Here is a 26286-nt window from a genome sequence, read left to right on the forward strand (position 1 = left end):
ATCCTGCATTTCAGTTGCAACATTTCCAGCCTCCAGCTAACCCTTCTCGCTTCAGACTGGCCCCCACAGTCCAAACTGGCTGTGGCAAATCTATCCTGTTACTGTTTGGTCTGAATTCAGTGGGTTTTTGTACACAGACTCCCTCAGTTTGTCTCAAGTCTGAAGTCAAAGGGAGATTCTGTCAGCAACCAAGGACTTCTGTTCAGTCCTGAGTGGCATGTTTTTCCTCCAATTTCAGGGTTTGTCTCTAAACTTTTGCTCCTAAGTGTATAGATTGTCTAATTGTTGGGTACCTTGTGCAGTGTTAAATACACTGCACCCTTAAAGCTGTACGTCCATTTTATCTTTATTTCAAAAATCTGAGCACATGGCTAGCAGATACTTGAATTCATTGTTAGTGAAATTTAAATGTTAATAAAATAGCATATTCCCCCCAACAAAAAAAACTATAAGTAGCGCTACCATATGATCCAGCAATCCCACTCCTGGGCATATACCTGGAGAAAACCGTAATTTGAAAAGACACACGGCACCCCAGTATTCATTGAAGCACTATTTGCAATAGCCAGGACACGGAAGCAACCCAAGGGTCCATTGACAGAGTAATGGATAAAGAAGATGTGGTGCACATATACAATAAAAAAGAATGAGATACTGCCATTTGCAGCAACATGGATGGACCTAGAGACCGTCATGCTGTGTGAAGTGAGTCAGGACAAATATCACGTGATATCACTACATGTGAAGTCTAAAAAAATGGTACAAATGAACTTATTTACAAAACAGAAACAGCGTTACAGACATAGATAATGATCTTATGGTTACCAGGAGGGACGGGGACACGGATAAACTGAGAGATTGCAATTAACATATACACACTATTATATATAAAATTTTGAGCATTACTTTACTAGCGTGTGAGATGAGTGCAATTGTGCAGTAGTTTGAGTATTCTTTGGCATTGCCTTTCTTTGGGACTGGAATGAAAACTGACCTTTTCCAGTCCTGTGGCCACTGCTGAGTTTTCCAAATAATATAGATAACTAATAAGGATCTACTGTATAGCACAAGAAACTCATTACTCTGTTATCTATATGGGAAAAGAATTTAAAAAAGAGTGGATATATGTATATATAACTGATTCACTTTGCTGCACAGCAGAAAGTAACACAATACTAAATCAACTATATTCCAATAAAAATTTTTTTAAAGAGGGAAAAAAGAAAGAGACAGGTACTTTTTCATGTAAGTACCTTGTGTTCACAGATTGTACTATAGAGCAATTGTTCTGAGACGTGAAGGCACATTCTCCCCATATGTGGTTTGCTGCCTAGGGCAATGCTTTTCAAGTCTCTGCATATTTCTCTATTTCTGATCCCATTTCTTAAATTTATTTTTTAATTGGAGTATGATTGCTTTACAATGCTGTGTTGGTTTCTACCATACAAAAGCGTGAATCAGCTGGTCCCATTTTTCTTGACAGGAAATCTCACAACTCTAAAGTCAGCATTGCTTTCAGTGGACAAAGATAACAACAGCTACTATTTATTGAGGAGTTATTATTTTATTTAAGCACTACAAGAAAAACAAAGAAGGGAATGCCCTTTCCATTTTGCAAACACAGAAACTGAGGCTCAGAGAATTCAAGCACCTTGAGTAAGTTCACAAAGTTTGAAAAACAGGTCTGGAATTCCAACCTTTGTATATCTGAACTCAGGTCTGTGGGATTTCTACCTCTGCCCAAAAGGAAAAAAAAAAAAATTCTTAGTAGAGAATTGACACAAATTCTGATAAGTAACTCCCTTGAACTTTGCCTCTCTAGGCTAAACAAACACCTTCAATCCATCTTTTTAAGATTTGTTTAGAGACGCCCTCTCCACTCTGGTCACTGTCTTCAAGACCTACTTGAGTTCATCAAAGGTCTTACTGAGGCCAGAAAAAAACTCAGTGCTCCAGTTGTGTCTAAAATGAGCAGGAAGGACTGCTTACCTCCCTTAGAAGAGAAACTATGCTGGGAAACAATCAAGGTTGAGTTCAGAGCACAGCACTCTGCATGAGGGTTCCCGACATACAGGAGAGCTTAGACCTGCATCACCACCACCAGCTGTGATGTTAACACTTAGACCTTGGCTGTCATACGGCTCTGCATTCAACACATCTCTGTACCCAAGCAAGTCTTCCTGCAGCCCCGACCCCTGTGCAGTTCATCCAGGGGGACACACTGGACACTCGACGGCTCTGGCTTATCCTGTTCTGGGCTCTGCTCCTGCTGACGTCCTGCAGGGCCACATTTTCACACTGAAAACAGAGAACAAGGCAAACAGCATTCATTCCATTCTCTTTCCAGCTCTGGCTCTTCTCTTACCTCTCCCCGCCCTTAAATTTCTAACTCTAAAATGTTATTTTCCCTACAACATGCCACTCCTTTTTCAGTTCTTATTATGTGTGTTTCTCAACAACAACAAAAAAAGGAGGGTGGGAGAATTAAATTGTTTGGCAAAAACATGAAAACATGAGCGTGATTAAGAAAGTGTCAGGTTCAGCAGAGCAAACCCATATACTTTCTTCTATACAATCTCTCCTGATGGCCCCCTGCCCCAGTAATTTCTGCCTCCTCTAGCTTATGTTACATGACCCCTGAGGACAGGGACCTTTACCTAGAAAATTACACCTCTGCCACACTAGATCATCAAATGCTACCTTTGTTTGGGTTAGTGCTAACATTATCTGAAGGCTGGGATCTTTCAAATCATTAGTGCTGGAGCTTTCAGCAAGGCCACCTGAAGATTACCCTAACAACACACCACATCAGTCCAACCTTCCTGGCAGCAGGTGTCTTAGTACAACAGGTAATGTTCTAAGGCCAAGGGTGAAGTTTGATAAGTGCTCATTATAACAAAGGAGTGGAAACTAAAAGAAATGATCACATCTGAAAACAAGCTTTGGGATCTTGTCATGATAGTAACCATGGACAGAAGAGCCTGGTGGTCGCAAACAGTCGCACACGACTGAAGCAGCTGAGCACACACAAACCTTTGGGTCACTATTGTGGGATCCTGGGATCTCTCTGTAAAAACAAAACCAAATCAAACAAGATTTGCTTCGTTAGGTATGGAAAAGGTTTATCCAGTAATACAATTCATAGTGTAAATCAATGCTTTTTCAAAGTAAACTGCACTTCTAATTTTGGACTAAATATGTGAACATATGGAATAATTTTACAGGTCATGCATGTTAAGAGCAGTTAAGAGAGAACTGAAATCCACATGGTCTGTAGAAGTGGCTATCACAGTGTGGAAGTCTAGGACTTGGGTTTCCTGCTTAGCCCTTCTCTACACTTTATACCCTGGCTCTGGGACCTGCGGCAAGCTGCTCGCTGTGGTTCTGTTTTTCTCATTTCTAAAATGATGGCATTCGATTTCATGACATCTAATATCATTTCTAACTGTGAAAATTCTGTTTCTAAACTATTCTTATTCCAAGAGAGAGGGATTTCATTTTCACTTCTGCACATCTTTAATTTTAGCTGAACTCATGCCTAGAAATGGCTCCATAAAAAGATAAAGTACTTTCTTTCTCTATTTATATACATAGAAAATGTCTATTATCAATGTTCCCTGGGTTTAGAAAAGTCATTTTTACTATGCCTTTTAACTTCTCAGGATTTCTAAGATTAGAACCCATGACGTGAAGTTAAAATAAGCTCATTAAAGATAGATTGACTTATTCTTTCACCTAGTATTTTTCCTCTGTCAATGTCTTCTGATAAATAACCTTGGGAAATCATTTGAAGAGATGAAACACCCTGTCCTATTGTCCCGGCTTCTTTGTGTAGATGATGACAAGGTTTTTTTTAAAAGGCATGTTCAATAAACTGTGTGTACGTGAACAGCTTTGAATTCGTTTTTCAGTTTCAATTCTCTTCTAACGTTTACTGTAAACAGCAGAGACACCAGAATTCTCATCAAAGTTATGAGCCAAAACAAACGATCAGGTTACACCTGTTCAGCTTACACTACCTTGGAAACCAATAGACTCCATTTTCCTCAGCTTAAAACACCATTCCCTCTCAGGGAAATAATATAATCAACTCATGGTTTTTAAATTGAATGAGCAACGGACCGGATTTCTTCTTAATCTTCACATCTGTGTCAAGAGGTAAGTTAAGCTTATTTCTCCTGTGGTAAGATTTATTTATTTAATGGGAAGGTAAGCTACTTATTGTAATTGAGTAGTCATTCCCTCTTTCCCTTTAGGAAGGAATCCTAATTACTGTATTACAAACCTAGACAAACTGCTTTGCAGTTTTGTGTTGCATCACAGGTGCCCTTTCTGGATGAGCTGCTTCTTAAGTAAAGTTGCCCATTTGGAATGTGGAGGTGACAAGGGTTTTGGGAGGCTCTGGCCAGGGCAGAAGCCTGGCAGGAAAATGGGACATTGGCTGATGTAAGTGGGGTAATGGGGGCACAGAGGCACAGCCCAGGACCTTTCAGTGGCCTTTTCTGTGTGGCCTGAGGACAACCTTTGCACTGTTCCTATGAGGGGATACTCTGAAAGTGTCAACACTTTTATTCATATAGGAAAGTGAAGTAGCAGACAAGTCCTGTGTACGGACATGTGTCAGCCTGGGTGGGTTCTGTTCACCTCAGTGCTGCTCGTAGACCCTCACTATTGACACGTTTTTAGTATACTGTGATTGATAGGTACAAAAAATAAAAAGAGCTGTAAAATAATTTTACACCTAACTTACAGGCTCATCTTTAGACTTACAACTTTAAAATATATATATTTATATGGCTGCACTAGGTCTTAGTTCCCTGACCAGGGATTAAACCCAGGCCTGCTGCACTGGGAGCACAGACTCTTAGCCACTGGACCACCAGGGAAGTCCCTGAACTTACGAGTTTCATGAGGCTATATTTACCAAAGGAAAATCAAACATCACAAAACCAGTAAATTAAAGTTTAGTGGACAAAAGACATCATTTTGCCTGAAATAAAATTGCTGCTCATTGAGAGAATGAGATTCTGACTGTAGAGTCCTTGCAATGGGCCTGCCCAACAGCAGGGCAGTCCTGGCTGCTTCTCCCATCGCTGGTCCCCACTCTAGCGACCAGCACCTTGGTTCCCGTTACCCTCCCCGCTGCTTCCTGTGGCCTTCCGTTGAGCACAACCCATCCTGTGCTGTTGCTCACAAGCCTAGATGATTAAAGTTCTGCAACTTTTTGTTCCAAGATGCTTTAAAACACACTTTAAATATCAGAGGTCAACAAACATTTGCTGCAAAAGGCCTGAGAGTTAATATTTTAGGCTTTGAGAGCTGTTATATCTCAGTTGCAACTACTCAAGTGTGCTGTTTTGGCATGAAAGTGCCCAACAACAGTAGTAAATGAATGGGCATGACTGTCTCCCAAAACTTTATTTACAGAACAGGTGGTGGACTGGATTTGGCCAGAAGGCTTTGTAGTCTGCCGGACACTGGTAAATACGAGCGCTGAGAGCCTGGGGCAGCCTGGGTTATGAGCTGGTTGTCCAGCGTTGCTTCTGTTTGTTTGTTTAAAGATCCTAGACCAAAGGCACACACATTCATACACTTCTCACACACCCTTGAGAATCTAACAACAGGCCTTCAGGGGCCACAGATCTTGAGCTGAGAAAATCTCTGGGGGATTTTTCCAAGCAGGCATCTCTAAAAATGAAATACTTTATATTCAAACAAGAGGTTAGAGAGTTCACACACGTCAGGAGGTCCTATGGGTCTCAGAGGTGGAAAAAGGCCCTTGAGAGGAAGCTTTTCTTTAGGGGTTAAATGATTCATGTGCAAAGTAGGACAGAAACCAGCTGCAGGGGGAACTGGAGACCCGTCCTGCAGTTTCTGCTGCTGGACTTCCACCTGATTGCTGGGAGTCGTGGACAAGCCTCTTCCCCCTCTGTGTTTCAGTTTCTTTATCACTGCACTGAAGGTCCTACTGTACACTGCCAACTACAGAGGATTGGGCGGGGGACAGACGAGATGCTGTGAGATGTTTTGGAAATAGTCAAGCCCTATCCAAGGATAATAATATCCAAGGTGTTATTATTACTGAGAAGGGAAAAGCAGCTGGGCACGGAGGCTGATGATGTTGTTCTTGGTAATGATGGAGCAGGTCCCTGGCTTCCAGCAGTGCCAGGGTTTCTTGAACAGTGCCATCTGGAGCCCTGGGAGGGCACTTGGCTTGCTGATGCCTGAACCACACAAGAAGCCTCCCGTGTGGGAAGTTGCTAGCATAGCAAAGGCTCATCCTGCAATAAGAGAAGGATGGGAAGGCTGGTACTCAGGCCAAATGTTCAGAAGTTCGGGTGTATAGTTAGCTCACCCCAAGCGGAGTCAGCTTTAAGGGACTCATCCACAAGGGACTCATCCAGATTAACCAAGCCCTGGGAAGCCTGATTTATAAAGTGCCTCTCCAGGGACTGGAACTCCTGTATCTAATGTCAGGAAAACTTCTTTGGATAGCTTAAGGAGTCTTGGCAAGGACATGATTACTCAGAAGGTCACTTGGAGTAGTGAGATGCAAATGATTGTGATGGACATTTACTCCAGAGATGCCAGATGCATTAGCCCTCCTTGCTCTGCCAGGTGGTTAATGGAACTCATTTTCTGAACCTAAGACTTGCACATGTTCTCAGTAGCTCTGACAACAGCGCAGCACGTTTGCAGTGGGGGTTGTCTCAGAAAATCCAGTATCCTTGGCTGCAGGAGAATAGTGTCCACACATTTCAGTATTCTCTCCATGTAGAGAGCCGTGTAGACACTGAGCAGGTAGGTATATGTCATTTTAGGTCATTTCTGCTCACCCATCTTTCACACAGAGCTCTAGTCCCTTGTGAATCTTCGCTGCTCTATCATGATGCCAGTCACAGGACCACACGATTGACTGTCTTCCGTTTCTTTCTTTACTTCCCACTTTACTCAGGTACCCTCTGGTTGCTATGAAATTCCCAATTCTTACCTTGCTGTTTGAAGTCCTGCATACTCCTACTCCTTGTTATCTACCAACATTCTAGTACTTTCCAGCGTATCCCAGGAATACAGGACAGATGATCTCTTTGGTGTGGGTTTCTTCTATAAAGAGCTAATCCTTTTCCATAATGGTTTTTACTCATTTCACACTCAAAGGAGGTATTTGTCTCCAAATTTGTCTCCAAATTTATCCTGGCTATACTCTCACTCCAGGGTGTCATGTTTTATGGAGGGCTGTGATTCCATTAATTTTTCTTTTTTTAAAATCTCATTTTTTATTAAAAAAAAAAAACAGATTTAGGATTTTGTAAGAAACTACTGTTATTTTTTTAAAATCAGTCAAGTACTACAGTAATGAAATAAATAAATAAGATTTTTAAAAATTCAATGTTTACAGACATATTTATTAAAAATGGCTAAATTAGAAGACATTGAATAATGCTGATACACATCAGGAAGGGATTAGGCAAGTAAAGGCACATCATTTCATCACAAGAAATAAAGACCAGTTGGAAGTTAATGACCCACCGAAGCTCTAGGTCTGTGGTAGTTTTCCTAACTCCAGAGGGTTGTTATGGTGGAACCTTCCTTATGGTACTTAGCTGAAACAGATAGCAACTGGAAAATTTTACTCAGTGACCTCAATGTATTGTTAAAATAGAAAGCACTCTTTCATTAAGTCCAGTGTGTGAGGAGGGAAGGAACAAAAGTCTAAAATGGTTTGGTGATACTGGAAATCCTATTGACATATTAAAGATTAAAAAAAAAAAGTAAAACAAGGTTAATCCTTTTGTCTGGATGAATCAGTTCGTAGAACCTTAGAATAGCTGGTGGAGGATTTTGAGTTTTATGGTTTTTGCAACCCACTCCAGTATTCTTGCCTGGAGAATTCCCATGGACAGAGGAGCCTGGGGGGCTATAGTCCATAGGGTCACAAAGAGTTGGACACGACTGAAACAACTTAACACAAATGTACGCACGGTTTTAGCTCTTTAGGCCATCAGTCCATTTTGAGTTCATTTTTTTAATGGTGTGAGGAAGTGATCCAATTTCATTCTTTCACATGTGGAAATATGATTGTTCTCACACCTTCTTCCCACTCTCACTTTTAATTGAGATCAAATGTTTGGGGGAAATTTCTAATTTTCAAAATTATTCCTTATATTAGAATACTGAACATTTTACTTTTAAAAAATATTGGAGTTTTCCAAACTAAAATTCCTGTGCAGTAAACTGCTGCTTCTTAAGGGAAAGGAGAAAGTCACAGGATAATTTGTACATTTGAAATGATAAGTGGAGACTCTTCAAAAATTGGGAGCAATACTTAGTGATTTAAGAAAAGGGATAAATTAAAGACCCTTTTTAAAATTAAGGAGGTGATCTACATTATTAAGAGATTAAAATGTTGAGCTGATGACTTCACAGCTTTCAAATGCTCAAAAGGGCTATTGGGAGATTCCTATTACCCATATTCATAGGAACAGAGCTAGAGGAGAAAAAATGCATTTACCTTGCAATTGGAAAGATTTCACTTAGACATCAATAAAATGGCAAAACTAAAAATCATAATGATAATGCTTACCGAGTACCTAACATGGGTCAGTCTCTGTTTTCAGCCCCATGAGGGAAGTACTGTCTGCATCAGAGATGAACTTGGACTTGAACCCAAGGGGTCCAACACTGTGCCCAGGCTCTTATCCACAGTGCAAAAGCACCCCCGTGTAAAGTGGGTGTTAGAACACCCCTCCCTCCTGAGAAAACTTGCCTTTCTACCAGCAGAGAGATTCAAAATAGGATGGACAGTAGTCAGATGATACTCATAATCCCGGCACTTTTGATGGCAGCAGTCTTCTGATTCTATTTAAACACTGATCACTTTCTTACTACTTTTGGAAAAACAGGAAGATAATCTCTTAACCTTTATCCCTTCTCCAAAATGTCCAACAGGCTACTTTTAAACGTTTTGCAACATTACATAAACATCCTCCTGAGTAACGTGGACAAATGCCCAGTGACACATGTCATAGGAAACATAATATCCCCCTTTCCCCTTTTTAATCTCTGAGGCTTTGTTTTAATAATTCATGGAGATGTTAACCTTTGAGGTGGATTTGAGAATCCTTTTTATTTAATGCAATTTTGTTTGTGTTCTGAAGCCAAGGACAGTGAAGTATTTTATTCCCTACTGAATAGGGCATTGTGTACCTGTGTCTTTGTTTTTTCTGAAAACACCTCTTAACTTTCATACATCTCCTCGGGGCTCTAGCACAAGGGCTCGTTACATATTGTTCCCTCTGGAAGAGACCATGTGATGTGCTCTGATAGGAATGTTGTTGCCACAACATCCCCATTTTCTTAACCCCCTGGTTTCCCTTACATCGTCATTTGCATGATACTCCCTTAGCTGAGTCTATAGAGAAAGCAAGAAGTAATTCATCTTTGTAATTGGAGATAGAACCTGAAGTGGCAAGATTTTCACCTGAGAAATAACGCAGTATCTTAGTAGCAGACCTGGAGCTCCAGTCCATATATTTTGATTGTGGTAGAGAGTTAAGACCAATGGTTTTTTGGTGTGTTGTTGTTGTTGTTTTTTTTTGTCACCACCGTGTGACATGCAGGATCTTAGTTCTTCAGCCAGGGATTGAGCCCATGCCCTCGACAGTGGAAGCACTGAGTCTTAACTGCTGGACTGCCAGGGAAGTCCCAAGAGTAATGGTTTTCAACTGGAGAGATTTTTCTGTCCCTAGTGTACATTTGGAAATGTCTGGAGACATTTTTGGTCATCGCAAACAGGGTGGGAGGTGACGCTGATATATAGCTGGTAGAGGCCAAAGATGCTGCTAAAGAGTCTGCATGCACAGGACAGCTGCTGGACAAAGAATCACCCAGCCCCAATGTCAGTGGTGACCGTGGGGAGGGACTCCGTCTTAGCATAATGGAAACTGGATTTGAACCCTGCTCTGCCTCTTATTTTGTGAGCCTGGCAGATGACTTTATTTTTCAGAGTCTGCTTTCTCATCTGAAAAAACACTACCACCACCACCACAGACAGACAAAACCCCGCCTCTCTAGGGTGACTGTGAGAGATCAACTCAAAAGACTGCTAAACAGAGAGTGCTGAGCACTCTGTGGGCCCAATGCACAAATCAGGGCCCAGACCAGAGTTCAGTTCTACAGCAAGATGGAAGCAGAGTGCAAGAAAGACCATGTCACCACGATGACAGCTTCCCATCTGCTTTTACAGGGAAGAGAGCAGAAGAGGTGGAGAGGGGAGCAAGAGAACTGAGCAGCACAGACAGCGTACTAGGAGGGGAGGGATACATTAGGCGTTGGGGATTAACAGATACACATAGCTATACGTAAAACAGCTGAGTAATGAGGATTAACTGCATAGCACAGGGAACTCTACTCAGTATCTTGTAAAAACATATAATGGAAAACAACCTGAAAAAAACACATAACTGAATCACTTTGCCATATACGTGAAACCAAAGCAATGTTTTAAATCTACTACGTGTGCTGTGCTTAGTCACTCAGTTGTGTCTTTGCGACCCCATGGACTGTAGCCCACCAGGGTCCTCTGTTCATTGGGATTCTCCAGGCAAGAATACTGGAGTGGATCGCCATGCCCCCTTCCAGGGAATCTTCCCAACCCAGGGATAGAACCCAGTTCTCCTGCATTGCAGGCAGATTCTTTACTGCTGAGCCACCAGGGAAGCCCAAATCTACTGTACTTCAATTAAAAAAAAAAAAAAAGAACATTATACAAAGAGAGAAGATGGCATGTGAAGGTTATCTGAAGGTACCCAGGTCACCTAGGGGGTCACATCTAATTCTTTCCAGCTCAGCCACAGAGCCCAACCACCCTGAGAGAGAAGTCATAAATTAGAAGGATTTGTTTGGAGATGGGGTAGTCTGGGTGACCAAACAAATTCCAAATCAAACTGGGCATAGGATCATTTATGTCCTGTAGACCAGCTGTGTCATCTCCTTGTATGAAAGCGAGGATATCCTATGGGATTCTTAGAGAGCCCTCAATATCCAGGGTTGTAATAATGCAAAATGTCAATTCTATAACCAACAGGTAAGGTAGCAGAAACAATCAATGGAATCAAGATAAATGAATCATGAGGGATTTTCTTTTGCAGAATCTTGCCTTCTTTGGAATCTCAGCCATGAGTTGGATGTTCCTCAGAGACCTCTTGAGTGGAGTAAATAAATACTCCATGGGGATTGGGCGGATCTGGCTGGCTGTCGTGTTCATCTTCCGTTTGCTGGTCTACATGGTGGCAGCAGAACACGTGTGGAAAGAAGAGCAGAAAGAGTTTGAGTGCAACGTTAGACAACCCGGTTGTGAAAATGTGTGTTTTGACTACTTCTTCCCCATCTCCCAGGTCAGACTTTGGGCCTTACAACTAATCATGGTCTCCACGCCTTCACTGCTGGTGGTTCTACATGTAGCCTATCGTGAGGGTAGAGAGAAAAGGCACAGGAAGAAACTCTATGTCAGCCCAGGCACCATGGGTGGGGGCCTGTGGTACACGTACCTTATCAGCCTCATGGTTAAAACCGGTTTCGAAATTGGCTTCCTGGTTTTATTTTACAAGCTATATGATGGCTTTCGTGTTCCCTACCTCCTGAAGTGTGATATGAAGCCCTGCCCCAATACTGTGGATTGCTTTGTCTCCAAACCCACAGAGAAAACGATTTTCATCCTCTTCCTGGTCGTGACTTCATGCCTGTGCATTGTGTTGAATGTCACTGAACTGAGCTTTTTGGTCCTCAAGTGTTTTATTAAGTGCTGCCTCCAAAAATACTCTAAAAGACTCAAGTCCTCCACGTGTGAATGCCACAACCTCAAGTATGTTACATGTGCTGAGATAGGGGTCCCTCCCCTGCTCCAGAAGCACTCTTCAGACTTGGCCACAAGCAAAGCCCAGGGAGGTGAAACAAAGTTACTCTGTGACACACAAGAGGCTTAAACAAAGCAAAACCTGCATCTCCCTTAAGCAAGAACTAGGCTTCCTTGGCGGAGAGGGCGATGGCACCCCACTCCAGTACTCTTGCCTGGAAAATCTCATGGATGGAGGAGCCTGGAAGGCTGCAGTCCATGGGGTCGCTGAGGGTCAGACACGACTGAGCGACTTCACTTTCACTTTTCACTTTCATGCATTGGAGAAGGCAATGGCAACCCACTCCAGTGTTCTTGCCTGGAGAATCCCAGGGACAGGGGAGCCTGGTGGGCTGCCGTCTACGGGGTTGCACAGAGTTGGACACGACTGAAGTGACTTAGCAGTAGCAGGCTTCCTTGGCAAACAAAGTGTGTCAACTTTAATGTCATTTGGGAGAAATTCTTAAAAATTTTCATGCTCAGTTGTATATACTAGACAGAGGTCTTATTGTTTGGTTGTAGGGTTCGTGAGGCTACATGAGTTGTGTTTGAATAGTTAACTGCAAATTAGTTTGAAGAAATCCAACAACATTCTTCTAAGCACTTAGATCTATCAACTGGAAAACATAAAAAGTGGCACTTCTGACAAATGTGATGGCCTCCAAGCAACTATGGAGGCACTGGCGATCTTTCTCAAGTTGCAGCCAAGGCTCCCCTCACTCAGCCCTGCTCAGTCTCTGTGGAGAAAGACCGTGATGAGGGTGGAACAGCAGCTGAGCCAGGGGCACACAGGAGCACATTCGGTGAGAAGGTTCAGTCCAGGACACTTTGCAGTATAAGTGTCTCTGGATAGAAGTGGACTAGGGGAAAGGGAAGAAAGCCATCGTTTATTGGTATCCAACTTCCCAGGCGGCTCTGACGATAAAGAATCTACCTGCCAATGCAGGAGACCTGGGTTCGATCCCTGGGTGGGGAAGACCCCCTGGAGAAGGAAATGGCAAACCACTCCAGTATTCTTGCCTGGAGAATCCTATGGACAGAGGAGCCTGGCAGGGTACAGTCCGTAGGGTTGCAAAGAGTTGGACATGACTGAGCATGCATGCAAGGCAACTTAAATACAAATATTCCTGGGGGATAGTCCACTTGAGCCTGAACTAGCAGACATGTGGAAGGGGCACTGTAGTCACGAGGGAGGTAGGTCCCACGTGGATGGGGACCCACCAACCCAGAAAGAAAATACACCCACCTGATAATTTCTGAACACTTATCTTAAACCATAGAACACTCAAAAGATTTTGTAAATTTCCATATTGTTGGACCTTTCTACAAGCAGGAATTCACAAGGGTTGTGGTTTGCCTACAATTTGCTGGTACATCTCCCTCTAGGATAGACAGTAACAGTGTATTATGCTGTTATGTTAGTGTAAAAAAATGTTTAAAAAAAGATGTTTATTATTACTTGATTTGAAGACTATCGCTTTCACTTTCCTCCTTTTTTGGATTTAATATGCTAACACATGTGCATTTCTCCAGAATAAAAATGAAGTGACTTTGTGGTGTTACTTGGCTGTCATTGATATCACTACTTGGCCACACTGGGCATGATTATTCTGTGACATAAAACTTGTTCTGACAATTTTAGAATAGGATTTGCAACCCTCCCTGGTAAAGATAGCTCAGAAATCATTCTTCTCTGCTGTGGCTTTTTTAAACAAAAAGTCAGTGCATAAAAATGTAATTTTAACAAAAACTGATTATGTCATGTCTTCCCTGGCCTTCCCTCCTTTAACCTAAACTGTCTCATTACAATTCATGTGTAACAAAGCTTGTGTCATTATGTAGCCCACAGATCATGCCACCAACAACAGTTGTAATCTGTCTTAAGGACTTGTCTTGGAGAGCAGAGAGGATGTGAACTTTGTGGTCCCCCTTCCTCCAGTTTATTCCACAGGTCACTGCTGGACTCAGGCACTTATATCCAGTTTACTTCACCTTGTGTTATGAAAACAGGTAGCCATCACAAATGCAGGTAACCACTGAAAGCCTTATACTGAATGCAAGTAACACACTATATATATATTCCTTTAGGATATATAAGATATATATATATATATGTGTGTGTGTGTGTGTGTGTATATATATATATATATATATATATATATGTATATATATCTGCAGTTAACAGAGGTTTAAGGTTTTGGAGGCCCTGATCATGGCATGGAATCTAGAAAATAGGGTTCTGTGTACACAACTGGGAGGGAGGTCAGGGAATTTTTCAGTCTGAGGATGAATTTGCTGTCAAAATGTCTTTGGGGACCTCAGCCTCTTCACCTGACAACAAGCTCTGCTCAAGCTAAAAGGAATGAAAACATATGTACATTTGTGCTTTTCCATTTTGCATACGGAGAAGAGTTAAAGCTAATGGAAGCAAAGGCCATGCGTGAAGTTGTTTAGATAGAAAGGGGGATAATTTTTTTCTTTAAAGCTTAATTTACAAAATGAGTTTCCTGTACAAACATTCTGGAAGCTGTCTGGGTGTCAGTGAAGACTCAAAGCATTTGAGAAAAACTGGCAGTTAAACTTTGCCTTCTTTATTCTTTCTCTTATGGATACACTGATATTTATTGAGCAACAATTAATAGAAGACACTGTGTTGTGCATCTTTAGAGATACATAATTCCCATCTCAAGAAAATTTCCACTTCTATTAACGAGGGTGGAGGCGAAAGTGCCATGGAGTATTTCACACCTGTGTCCTGTATTTATTAATGTACCACCTCACTTAACCCCCTGCATGCTTCTGGTGCCCAGGAAGCAGACAGAGAAGGTGAGATCCCAAAACGCAGTTGCCTTTTCAAAGACACTCATCTAGTAAAAGCAGAGTTAAAAATCACCATAGGTCTCCCTTAAACCACCTGCTCACCACACCAGGCTTCCAGATCAGTAAACAGACTTAATTCAAGCCATTCCCTGGTGGCTCAGATGGTAAATAATCTGCCTATGATGCAGGAGATGTGGGTTCAATCCCTGGATTGCGAAGATCCTCTGGAGAAGGGAATGGCTACCCACTCCAGTATTCTTGCCTGGGATAATTCCACAGACAGAGGAGCCTGGCAGGCTACAATCCATGGGGTCCGAAAGAGTTGGATGCAACTGAGCAACTAACACTTATCACGTTCATTCTTGATTTGCAACGATTTTGTCTTCCTTGTACTTTTCTGCAAAAATATTTCTGGTTACAGATTTTGCCCCTGGCCACAGGGTTTCTTCTAATTGGAGCTGGAAGGAAAAAAAAATTTTTTTTCGAGTTCTTGGATGAAAGAATGCCTAGGCATGCAAGTGGTTATGGTTCCAGTCTTTCCAAGGAAATTAAGCCAGCTTTCTTCAGACAGACTGCAGACTAGAGAGGAGGTGGGGGAAAGGCAAAGACCTGAGGATGTTGATTCTTCAATCCTGCTGTCCCGGACACTGGCTCCACCCTACCCTTTCTAGTTTACTTACATGGAAGGTAAGACCCCATTTTTGTTTAAATTGGTTTAAATTAAGTTTCTAGATCTTGCAACTAAAAGAGTCCTAATAAAATTCATGTTCCTCAAAAACTTCTTCCCTGTATACTAGAAAAAAGAGGTATGACTCGTATCAGCCTTTCCTTTTCAGGCTTCAAGCATTCTAACTTTGACATATGTGTATGTATAGAATTTTTGTGTCAATAGGAAGAAAGAATGAGAAGGATGTCAACACTGGTCACAATAAGAGGAGAGATGAACTTTTTCTTTACAAATCTTTTCATTGTTTTGCATGTACTTTTGCTTTTAAGTTTTTAACAAAGCAACTGAAAACCCCAAAGAGCCCCATCTCAAAATATTTCTAGCTCATATCCCATCACAGGTATGTAACACTTTTCATAAACACTGATTGAATTCATCCCTAGTTTACATTTTATTTGTATATTTAGTATGACAGCATAAACAAGAGGCCATTTCACAGCTCTGAAAATCTGGTGAGGAAAGAAAGCAGAGGTGGAGCCTGTGGAGACAAAAAGCATCAGTGTTCAATTGAATTTTAATGACAAAAGCCCAAGGGAGGTGTGGAAGAGACCTGCCAGCAGCTCTTTCTTCATTATAGATTTGGGTCTTCTCTCCAAAGCAAATCTTCCTTCAGCTATAAAAGGCATTGGTGATTGTGGTGAGTTCTGAGAATTTTCCACAGAGCTATCCTGCCTGCCATGGAATTCTCCAGGCAAGAATACTGGTGTGGGCAGCCACTGCCTTCTCCAGGGGATCTTCCCGACCCAGGGATCTAACCCAGGTCTCCTGCATTGCAGGCAGATTCTTTACCTTCTGGGCCACCAGGGGAAGTCCTTCTTGTGCCAGAGGGTCTAGTAAACAACTTTCTGACTCTGAGAAGACAAAGATGAACTTTCACAATTCTATAATGTACCCACATATTGTGTCTGAAAGCAAAGGGAAATGACTGCGTAAGTCAACAGTCCCTGTACTTACAGGTGAAGTATTAGATCCTTCCCCAGCTATGGAGATCTAATGTTCTATTAAAAGGAAAAAGAAAACATGTTCAGATCAAAGTAATATATGTAATTTCTGTTAACTTATTTTTATCTTAAAATTTTTCAGACATTAATGCTCCTATCAGAGTAGAGATTGACAGGACAACTATGGTATAGAATTGAGGCAGACGCTACTCGTCTGTGCAGAGTAACAGGACATTGAAGAAGTGGACTGCAGGGTCCTGACCCTTAGGAAAAGGTCACTGGTAAAACTGCAGTAGAGTGAGGCAGACGAGACACATTTTTAAATTAATTTTTAGTGATAAATATTAAGCAACACAATTTCCACATTCTTGCTATAAAAATGTCATTAACTAAATTGATGATCATCAATCTCGTTACTAAAAGAAGTATGAATCATCAGGTTAGCCAAGTGACTTCAATTAAAAAGTATCTCAAAGGAGAGTAAGTACAGTAACTTGAGACTTGACTTTCTGTAGATTAGCAAACCTGATAAGCCAATCTTCCTAGAGAAGACTGCTCCTAATCACATTAATTTGATGATGACGTTAAAACTACTATGACCAAGGTTGAGAATCTTATCTAATTCATCTATTCACATCTTTGTATTGCCACAGCTTTTTAGGTCCATAGTACTGAGAAGCACAGTGTTTCTGGGGGAAAAAAATGTGTTCCTCTTGCCTCTTCCATCTATTTATTCCTCTCCACCTAAAAGAACTCTGATTTTGCTGGGGTTGCCAATGTCCCCTGCTTAAAAAAAGGAAAAGCACATCTTCAAGTCTCCTTTGCACGCAGATTTAGCAGGGTGAGAACCTTCTTGTCAAAACAAGATATTGTGACTGATGCTTTGGGGAAGAGTTAAAAAGTGGGGCTGAACGACCTTGCATGTTTTTTGTTCCCCATCCTCTTTCTGCCTGAGACATCATAGTTGGAGCTGCTTATGGACCTTATGGATAAAGGAGTAGAAAGATAGCTCCTATGACACTGATGATGCAATATGGAATCACCATCAGCTCTGCACCGCCTGTCTCTATGCTTTTTTTATTATTATAATATTTTATTATTTATTTTTGCTGCTTGGGGTCTTAGTTGCAGCATGGGAGGTCTTTGTTGCAGCACATGGACTCCAAAGTGTGTGGGTTTAGCTGCTCTGTGCCATGTGGGATCTTCTTTTCCCAAGCATGGATCAAACCCACTTCCCTTGCATTGGAGGGCAGATTCTTAACCACTGGACCACCAGAGAAGTCCCTCCTTGCTTTTATTTTTGTTGTTATGTGACAGAGAACTTAACTTCCACCTTAGGGAAGTCATTGACTTGTTAGCCTCTTTTATTTACAGACAAAAACAGTTCCTGACTACATTCACGTTAGTGATTAGGATGAAGACAGAGAAGGCATGCTTCCTGAAGGCATTACTGAAGACAGAAGAAATGACCAATATACTGAATGACAGAAATGAAACATGATAGGGACTGACTTTCCCAACGCCTGGAAGACAAATTGCTTATTTCATGTTCCAAGATTTGAGAACCAGGACCAATGGGTGAACATCATAAAGATTTTTACCTAATATTTGAACTGCCTGATATTTAAGTGATTGCCTGATAAAGCAGTGAGATTCCTAAATAACACTGAAAGAGATGATCAAGAATAATGCTGGACTGAATGGAAGGTATAGCTAGATGAGTTCAATATTTCCTTTGAATTCCCCAAGGTCCAGATTGTGGTTCTTGTACCTAGAACATATATTGTGTGGATGCAAAGTGAGACATTATACTGATTATATTACTATATAAACCTGATATCGTAGAAAGATCTCTGATAATTAAGAGAATCACCTTAAAAAAGAAATGGCATGTACAATAACAAGACCTCCTTGTATAACAAACAATTTAGGAAGTTCCACAGAAATGATTATAAGATTTATCTTTTTTAAAATCATGGCTATATTATAGTGACATGTAAGGTAATCAATATTTTGTATTATTCCATTCTTCTTTTCTCCAGCTTGAGAAATTCTCATTTCAAAGCTTAGATCAAGTATTTCTACTAGAGAGCAAATTTTTGCTGTAAAATGGGGATAGATAATACCTATCTCATAGGGTTGTTGAACAAATTAAATGAGATGGTCCACGTGAAGCATCAGCATATAGACGTTAACTTTTTAAAGTGTTAGATATTGTAATTAGCACATGGCTTTATTATATCACTTCTTCCTATATTATTTGCTTGTTTTCTTAACCCCACTCTAAATTATAAGTATACTGAATGCAGGCAAAAATCAAGGCCTTCATCATCATACCTTTAGGGCTTAATCCATAGTAGTTGCTGGCATCAATTAATGTATTCATGAAATTCACAGCATATCTACATTGTATAAACTAAAAAAAAAATTATAGCATTCTGGAATCAGAGGAAATCTTAAAAATACTTACAAATGAAAAAATGACAACTCAGAATTATAAAGTGACTTGCCTAATGTTAAACGAAATGACAGAGCAAGAATTCGATTTTTTAAAACTCCAAATCTAGCCTTCCAGAATCTTCCTGTACAAAGTTTCAAAGATCTTTGGAATGTTGGTATTCCATGTAACAACCAACTGCGCTACATCCAGTTATTTTTGTTTTTCTACTTTGTTAGGCAACGAATTCTGATTTTGATGATTCTGATTTTGTTGGGAATGGCAACATGCTCAGTTTAAAAGTCCCATTTCCAAGTCTCCCTTGCATATACACAAAGCACGATCTTTTTATCAAAACAAGACTTTTTGACTGGTGCTTTGGGAAAAGTTAAAAATACGCATAATCCATGCAAGGTGACTCTAGTCTGTTTCTACTGTAAACCGTGGCCTACTTATCCTAAAATGAATCAACAGCCAATCTATTATAGTCATCTCCCAATTTTTAAAACTGTTTCAATAGTTATTCCAATCCTAAGTATTCAAAAATGTAAATGACCACCACGTATCAGCCCACACCCTTTACAAAGTAGAAATAAAAAGAAATAAAAACAATGAAAATGTAATTTCTCGTTCAGTTTTGGGACCCTAACTGCACACATGCTTTCCAGTGTTAGCTTGCCATCTTGTGGCCTCTCACTCTCGTGCAGCTCAGCATCTGACCAGCACACATGGTAAGGCCTCTGGTATCCGTGACTTTACACAGGCACATCCACTTTAGATGTATTTATATGCATGTAAACGAGCTGCACCGCAAATTTCACCTCCAGACCAACTTCATTTCAGCAAAGGCTTACAAACTTTAAGTCAGAGAGAGAGGTGCTGGCAGCTAAACCTGCACGGAGACAAGTGCGCATAAACCACCTACGTACTGATGAACTGCCACATGCATATGTGATTGCGGAAAAGGTGTGTGTGTAACGTATCCTGGGAAGACAATATGAACATCGCCTCATATAAACATGGGAAAGCAAGGTGGTAACAGGGTTTAAATACAGATTTTTATCAAATCAAACGGTGGCAAGGTCTCTCTTCCCATTCTGACAGGATTATAAAATCTACTGCGATGTCTGCTTTCTCTTGAAGGTATACATACAAACGTGTGTGTACATGCACATACATACTATTGTAACTACTATGTAAGTTCCCTTCAAGCAGTATTCTAGGATTGGCAACCTCAGTAAGAACACACAGGTCTCCTGGAATAGATGAGTATGGTGGTGACACAAATAGAAACTGTGACAGTTATGTCCAATGCCAGCTTCTTCCTATGGTTGTGATTAAATGAGTGGACACTGTCAGGAGCTTTGGGCTCACGTGGCGCTTGTGGTAAAGAATGTCTGCCAATGTAGGAGATGCAAGAGACAGGGGTTTCATCCCTGGGTTGGGAAGATCCCCTGGAGTAGGAAATGGCACCCTACTCCAGTATTCTTGCCTGGGAAATCCTATGGGTGCAGGAGCCTGGTGGGATACAGTCCATGGGGTTGCAAACTCAGACACTCCCGAGCAACGGAGCATGTCAGGAATGCAACGGAGCATGTCAGGAACTCAAACAGTGTCTGACATGACTGTTTATTATTATCCACTGTTCACTTAGATAGAGCCAGACTTGAGCAATAACACAAGCTAAAAGCTCAATGACTACACACAACCATTATTCTGTGTTGGAAAGGCGCACACCATCATCACACAGAACATTCTGGATGTTTTTGATTGCCTCACTTCTAGCAGAGCAACTGTTGCCTTTCATACTTCTGGCTCATCTACTTTGGCTGAAGGACTGGTGTGGGATCAAGGTTTTGTTCGAAGAAACGAGAATTGCTTTAGTTTCTTGTTTTATACTGGTAACATGTAGACTACATTTTTTTCAAAAAACTATTTTTGAAGTGTAAGACACCAACATATGCCATGGCATTTGACTTGAAACATTTGTATTACTAAAATATTACACTGCCTCCCATACCATCAACAAGAACTTTCCATAAAACAAGGTTGCTAACTTTCCTGTGGTTAAGAATTACATTTTAAATTGTGTAACTCAGGCTAGAATACCACCCAACCACCATCATGGATTAGAAAATTTCTGTTTGAGGGCAGATATACTTGAGAAAAAAAACTTTGATATGCTCCAGTTTAAAGTAGCTGTGTTAACAGGTTTAATAAATACATTAAGGATGCTTTTGAAATTTTCAAGTAAGGAAAGACAATGAGTTTACCAGCTAAGTGGTTTTCTGGAGAGTTGGAGAAAACAAGCAAGAATTGCCAAAATGACTCAGTTGTTTGAACATTGGGTTGTACTGATTACAGAAGTGTTCTGGAAACACGTAAGACTCTCTAAAAAACCCCAACCCCCTTTCCATCCCTGTCTAGGTGTTGATGACCATTGTGAAGTCTCTGTATAAAAGAAAGGACTATGATTTGGTAAGAAAGAGGGGCCAACCCCTGGTCAGAATGACTCCTAGGTACCTGATTCCTAAGAATTATTCCCGGTGTGATCTGTTCCTGAACAGTTTGAAACCCACCCTGTGTCCTTAAACCCCCTGCGACTTTAACACCTCATTGTTTCACAGGGACCTTGGCACATGAGGGTTACTGTTACGACCCTTATTTCTGGTTCCTCTTCTCCAACCTCTCCTGTGGAACAGGGACATTTGGGGGGCCCAAGACTGGCCGCACCAAAGCTTTCGGGGCATGCAGGATGAACGTTCTTTTGCTGTGCCCATAGCTATTCTGTGGAACACACAAGAACCTGGTAGCCAAGGTGGCAGTGAACAAAAGGCCAGACTACAGTTTCAAGTATAGGGCTTCCAACATATGCTAACTAGAGTGGAGAGTGAGACAGAGTCCACTCCAGTCCTCCAGAGCTGCTTCTCACTTTCTTCTTTCTCTTAGCTTCTTTGGTTTCCAAGTGCAGACCTCTAATGCGGGGTCCTCTGCTCCTCCAGGTTCCCTACTTTCATGATCACTGCCACCTCTGTCATGACTCTCGACTGGGTTCCAGAAAGGGTTTCCCCTCCTTTGGAATCACTATTAAACTATAGACCAAAAATTTTAGTAGATGTGGGTCTTAAAAGAGTGAAAGTTGCTCAGTCATGTCCAACTCTGTGTGACCCCAAGGAACTATACAGTCCTGGGAATGCTCCACATCAGAATACTGGAGTGGGTAGCTGTTCCCTTCTCCAGGGGATCTTCCCAGTCCAGGGATCAAACCCAGGTCTCCCACATTACAGGCAGATTCTTTCCCAGCTGAGCCACCAGGGAAGCCCTAAAAGAGTTATCATTTACCAATCATCTCCTAATACTGATTCCTAATCATTTGGGGAAAATTCCCTCCAGCTACCAGGACAATTTTCACAGCATCATTTCAGCTAAAGACACTGAGCAAGCTGTCAGCCTGTTCTCCAAATCAAGGGATACGCAAACTCTGGAGTCAGTCTGCCTGTTTTCAGCTCTCAGCTCCGCCACATACTAGCCATGAAATCATTAAGCAAGACACCTAGACTTCCTCATCTTAAAATGAGAATGAGAGCACCAAACTCTTTGAGTTGGTAAAAGAATAAATGAAAATACAAGGAAAATTCTTAGCACAGTGCCTGGCACACAGTAATAGTCAAATAATACAACTGTTTTGGGCTTCCCTGGTAGCTCTGCTGGTAAAGAAACCACCTGCAATGCAGGAGACCCCAGTTTGACTCCTGGGTTGGAAAGATCCTCTGGAGAAGGGATAGGCTACCCATGCTAGTATTCTTGGGCTTCCCTGGTGGCTCAACTGGTAAAGAATCTGCCTGCAACATGGGAGACCTGGGTTGGGAAGATCCCCTGGAAGCTATCCACACCTGTATTCCTGCCTGGAGGGCTACAGTCTGGGGAGCTGCAAGGAGTGGGACACAACTAAGTGACTAAGCACACACAATATAACTGTTTTACTGTCAATGGCAGGTCTGAACATGGAGCCTAGGCCTAAGCAAGCCAGATACAGCAGATTCCTGTTAGACTGTACCCTTGCTTGAAGAAAGAATTCAAAGCTCATCTTTATATTCTGGAACTGAATCTTCACTGAACCTGGATCTCCCAAGGATTTGGGGCCACGATGATACTATGAAGAAACTATTTTCCAAACGTCTACATGTACCACATAGTTTGGAAGGAAGCAAGCTCCCCACCAAATCTCTAATAAAAGCAGGACTTCAGCACTGGACTCGGGCTCTTACATCACTTCCTACTAACAGCATCTTCTGTATACAGTCCATCCAATAATCAGACCAAAATCTGTTTCAATTTCTCAACTCATCAACATTCTAATTTAGCCTTCATCGACATTCTAATTCAATAATATACTTCTACGGTCATTTCCAGACACTGCATTACTCCTACAATCTTAAGTTTCAACACTCTAGTCTTTCATACCTAATTCTCAGCCTTATTCCCATAATACCCTCTCTTCAGCACCATTAAGACCTCCAGTCCCATACTGATTATCTGTGGAATCTAAAAATAATAAAACAAATGAACTTATTAACAAAACAGACTCAGAGACTTAGAGAAAGAACTTACGGTTAGCAGGGTGGAGGAAAGATGAGGGGGAGGGACAGATAGGGAGTTTGGGATTGACATGCACAGCAAGGACCTACTGTATAGCACAGGGAACTCTGCAAAAACCTAAATGGGAAAAAAATCTGAAAAAGCATATGGGAATATGTACAACTCAATCACTTTACTGTACAGCTGAAACACACTGCTAATCAACTATACTCCAAAATTTAAAAAAAATTTAAACTGTATAAAAATAAAAAAACATTGAGCCTTCTAACACTCCCACTCTCCCCCCAAAAGACCTCCAGTCCCTTGACTGTTCAATTTTCTTCTGTCCTCTTAGCTTTGTTTCCTACCCTAACCAGGCTCGACTCACTGATGAAATACCTGTCCTGGGACTATGCAACCTCTTCCCTCTTCCTCCTCTATTCACATTGAGCAGCACTACTGGAAATACTGCAAGATTATGTTCTAACTTAGCTGGGTTTTGAATGCTCTATCAGCAATCCTTGTATATACAGCCTCTTCTCCTATTCTTCACCTCAAACTTTAACATTTAAGTTGATTTCCTACTTTTTCAACGCTTGCTGTGGGGCAGGAATGCTGTTTCCTAGATCATCATTCCTACTTAACAGACTTAGTCTAGATGTCCTTTCTATTTGGTAACGCTGACCTTGGCCACCTATTCTTGAGGCGAGGTTCCATCTACTAATCTGTCAACTTTTGCCTCTTTAATGGGTACTTCCCCAGTGCGCGCGTGCTCAGTCATTCAGTCGTGTCTGACTCTTTGTGACCCCATACACTGTAGCCAGCCTGGCTCCTCTGTCCATGGGATTCCAGCTACCATTCTATCTTCTCCTTCACAACCAAACTTTCCAAAAATAGGTTTTTACAGAGTCAAGCTACGAAACTGCCAAGGTCACCAATTAACTTTCTTACTACTAAATCCAGAGGATACTTGCTTCCTTTTAGTTTCATGATTTTTCCTATTTCTCTTAATCTACTTTAAAATACTCAATTAACTCACCTCAGAGTTCAGCCCTAGGCCCTTTTGTATACACTTCTCTAGCCAATCATCCATTCACAAAACTGCTCCTCTTCCAGTCTCATCTCCCTGAATAAATGGTATTTCTTCAACCATTCAAGCCAAAACCCTGGAAATCTTCTCTACTTCTCCCTTCCTCTTCCTTTTCCATAACTCATAATGATTTAAGTCCTGTCCAATATTCTAGATCTCTCAAGTCCATTCAATTTTCTCCTTTAGCCATCACCATTCCACACCAACAGTATCTTCTCTCCCCCAGATGACTTGGAAAGCCTTCTTAACTGATCTACTTGAATTCCCCAGTAAAATGCTCTCAATAGTGAATTTTTAAACTTGTAAGAATTTCATTGTTTCGTTTTGAAACCCAAATGTGAACCGAGGATAAAGTCAAATACAATTAGGTCTAAGACACTGTGTGATGTGGCCCTTGCTTATCTTTCCTTGTTCACTTTAAACTCTTTTCAGCTTTTTACCATCTCCTCAAAAGTTATTCTTACCACAGCTTTTCATATTTCCCCATAGCCTGGAGCTTTCTCTTTCCCTCCCTCAATATCTCCCTCTTCAGTTAAACCTTTAACTGCTTCCCCTCACTACAGATCATACAGTATAATATTCTCACCTTATTAATCTTACGGTATCCCTAGAACTAAGAAATTATAATAAGTGTAATTCTGAGCTCCATGAGAATTTGAATAATCTTCCATTTAAGAATTCAATAAAATTTTACTTCTGTTAAGTATGTTCTGTTATGTTCAAGGTACTGGACTAGGTACTTGGCATAAAGTGGTAGGTGATCTATTTAAAGATTTCTGCCCTCGTGCAACCTATAAGTTGCTTCTGTGGCATGGGTGGTGAGATTTCAGCAAGGTAGAAAAAAAGCAATTACAACTGAAGATGAGTGGTATCAAGGACATTGAGTGCTGTTAACACTGTTAACTGGCCATGTTACAGCTGGGGCTACAAAGCCTAACTTGAGAAACCTAGGTAGTGACTTTGGATAGAGAGAATTGGGAGAGGAATAGATTGAAGGTAAAGCGGGGAACACAATGACTTTGGACGTGACATGCTTAACTGTGATGTAGACAGCTGAACATGAAAGCCTGAAGCTATAAAAAGTTTGATCTTTGGGTTGACAGGTGTGACAGGCACACTGGTAACACTGAACTCCACAGAATGGACTGCATCATCCAGAGTGTAGAGACTCACATGGAGCCAAAGGTCAGGTCCCAGGAGAACTAGGATTGGATCCAGTGATGAAGCAGCCAGAAAAGCTAAAGATAAGGAGAAAACCAAGAGAAAATGCAAAAAAAAAAAAAACAAAAAAAAAAACAACAACCCAAAAAACCAAGAAAATACTTTAAAGAGGAAGTCGTCAACCCTACTGAATGCTCCTGAGGTAGTAAATGAGAGAAGAAAAGGAACCAACAGCTATGACAGCATGGAAGAGACTGCTGATCCTAATGCAAGTAATTTCAGAAAACTTGTAGGGATATAAAAGTGCTGCTGCTGCTGCTAAGTCACTTCAGTCGACTCCGACTCTGCGCGACTCCATAGACGGCAGCCCACCAGGCTCCTCCGTCCCTGGGATTCTTCAGGCAAGAGTACTGGAGTGGGTTGCCATTGCCTTCTCCGATACAAGGTGCTAATACATGAAAAATGGAGGTAACTCAAATTAGTTATGATGGGAACTAAATAAAAGGCTATAGTTGGATGGGAACAAAAGACCCCTCTCCTTCACCCCTTTCTTTAAATAGCAGCAGCCATTAGGGGCATATTATGGGCTGTTGGGAAGAATCTAGTAAAAGACTGATGAAACAAGAATAGTTAATTCGA

General features: G+C 41.3%; 1 protein-coding gene and 1 long non-coding RNA gene across 2 annotated transcripts; one reads left to right on the plus strand and one right to left on the minus strand.

Moving 5' to 3' along the window:
- Window positions 1-1544: 1544 nt before the first annotated feature.
- On the minus strand, window positions 1545-9592 carry LOC133253984 (uncharacterized). The gene is made up of 2 exons (XR_009738520.1): window positions 8585-9592; window positions 1545-2298 (listed from the first exon to the last, which is right to left on the minus strand). It is a non-coding gene; the product is annotated as an uncharacterized LOC133253984 (long non-coding RNA).
- On the plus strand, window positions 3908-12460 carry GJB7 (gap junction protein beta 7). Its single transcript, XM_061427876.1, has 2 exons — window positions 3908-4158; window positions 11151-12460. Exon 2 carries the CDS (start codon window positions 11178-11180, stop codon window positions 11982-11984), a length of 807 nt encoding a protein of 268 aa, XP_061283860.1. The 5' UTR covers window positions 3908-4158; window positions 11151-11177; the 3' UTR covers window positions 11985-12460.
- The last annotated feature ends 13826 nt before the right edge of the window (window positions 12461-26286 follow it).

Source organism: Bos javanicus, chromosome 9 (genome assembly GCF_032452875.1).
Source record: "Bos javanicus breed banteng chromosome 9, ARS-OSU_banteng_1.0, whole genome shotgun sequence".
Lineage (NCBI taxonomy): Eukaryota > Metazoa > Chordata > Mammalia > Artiodactyla > Bovidae > Bos > Bos javanicus.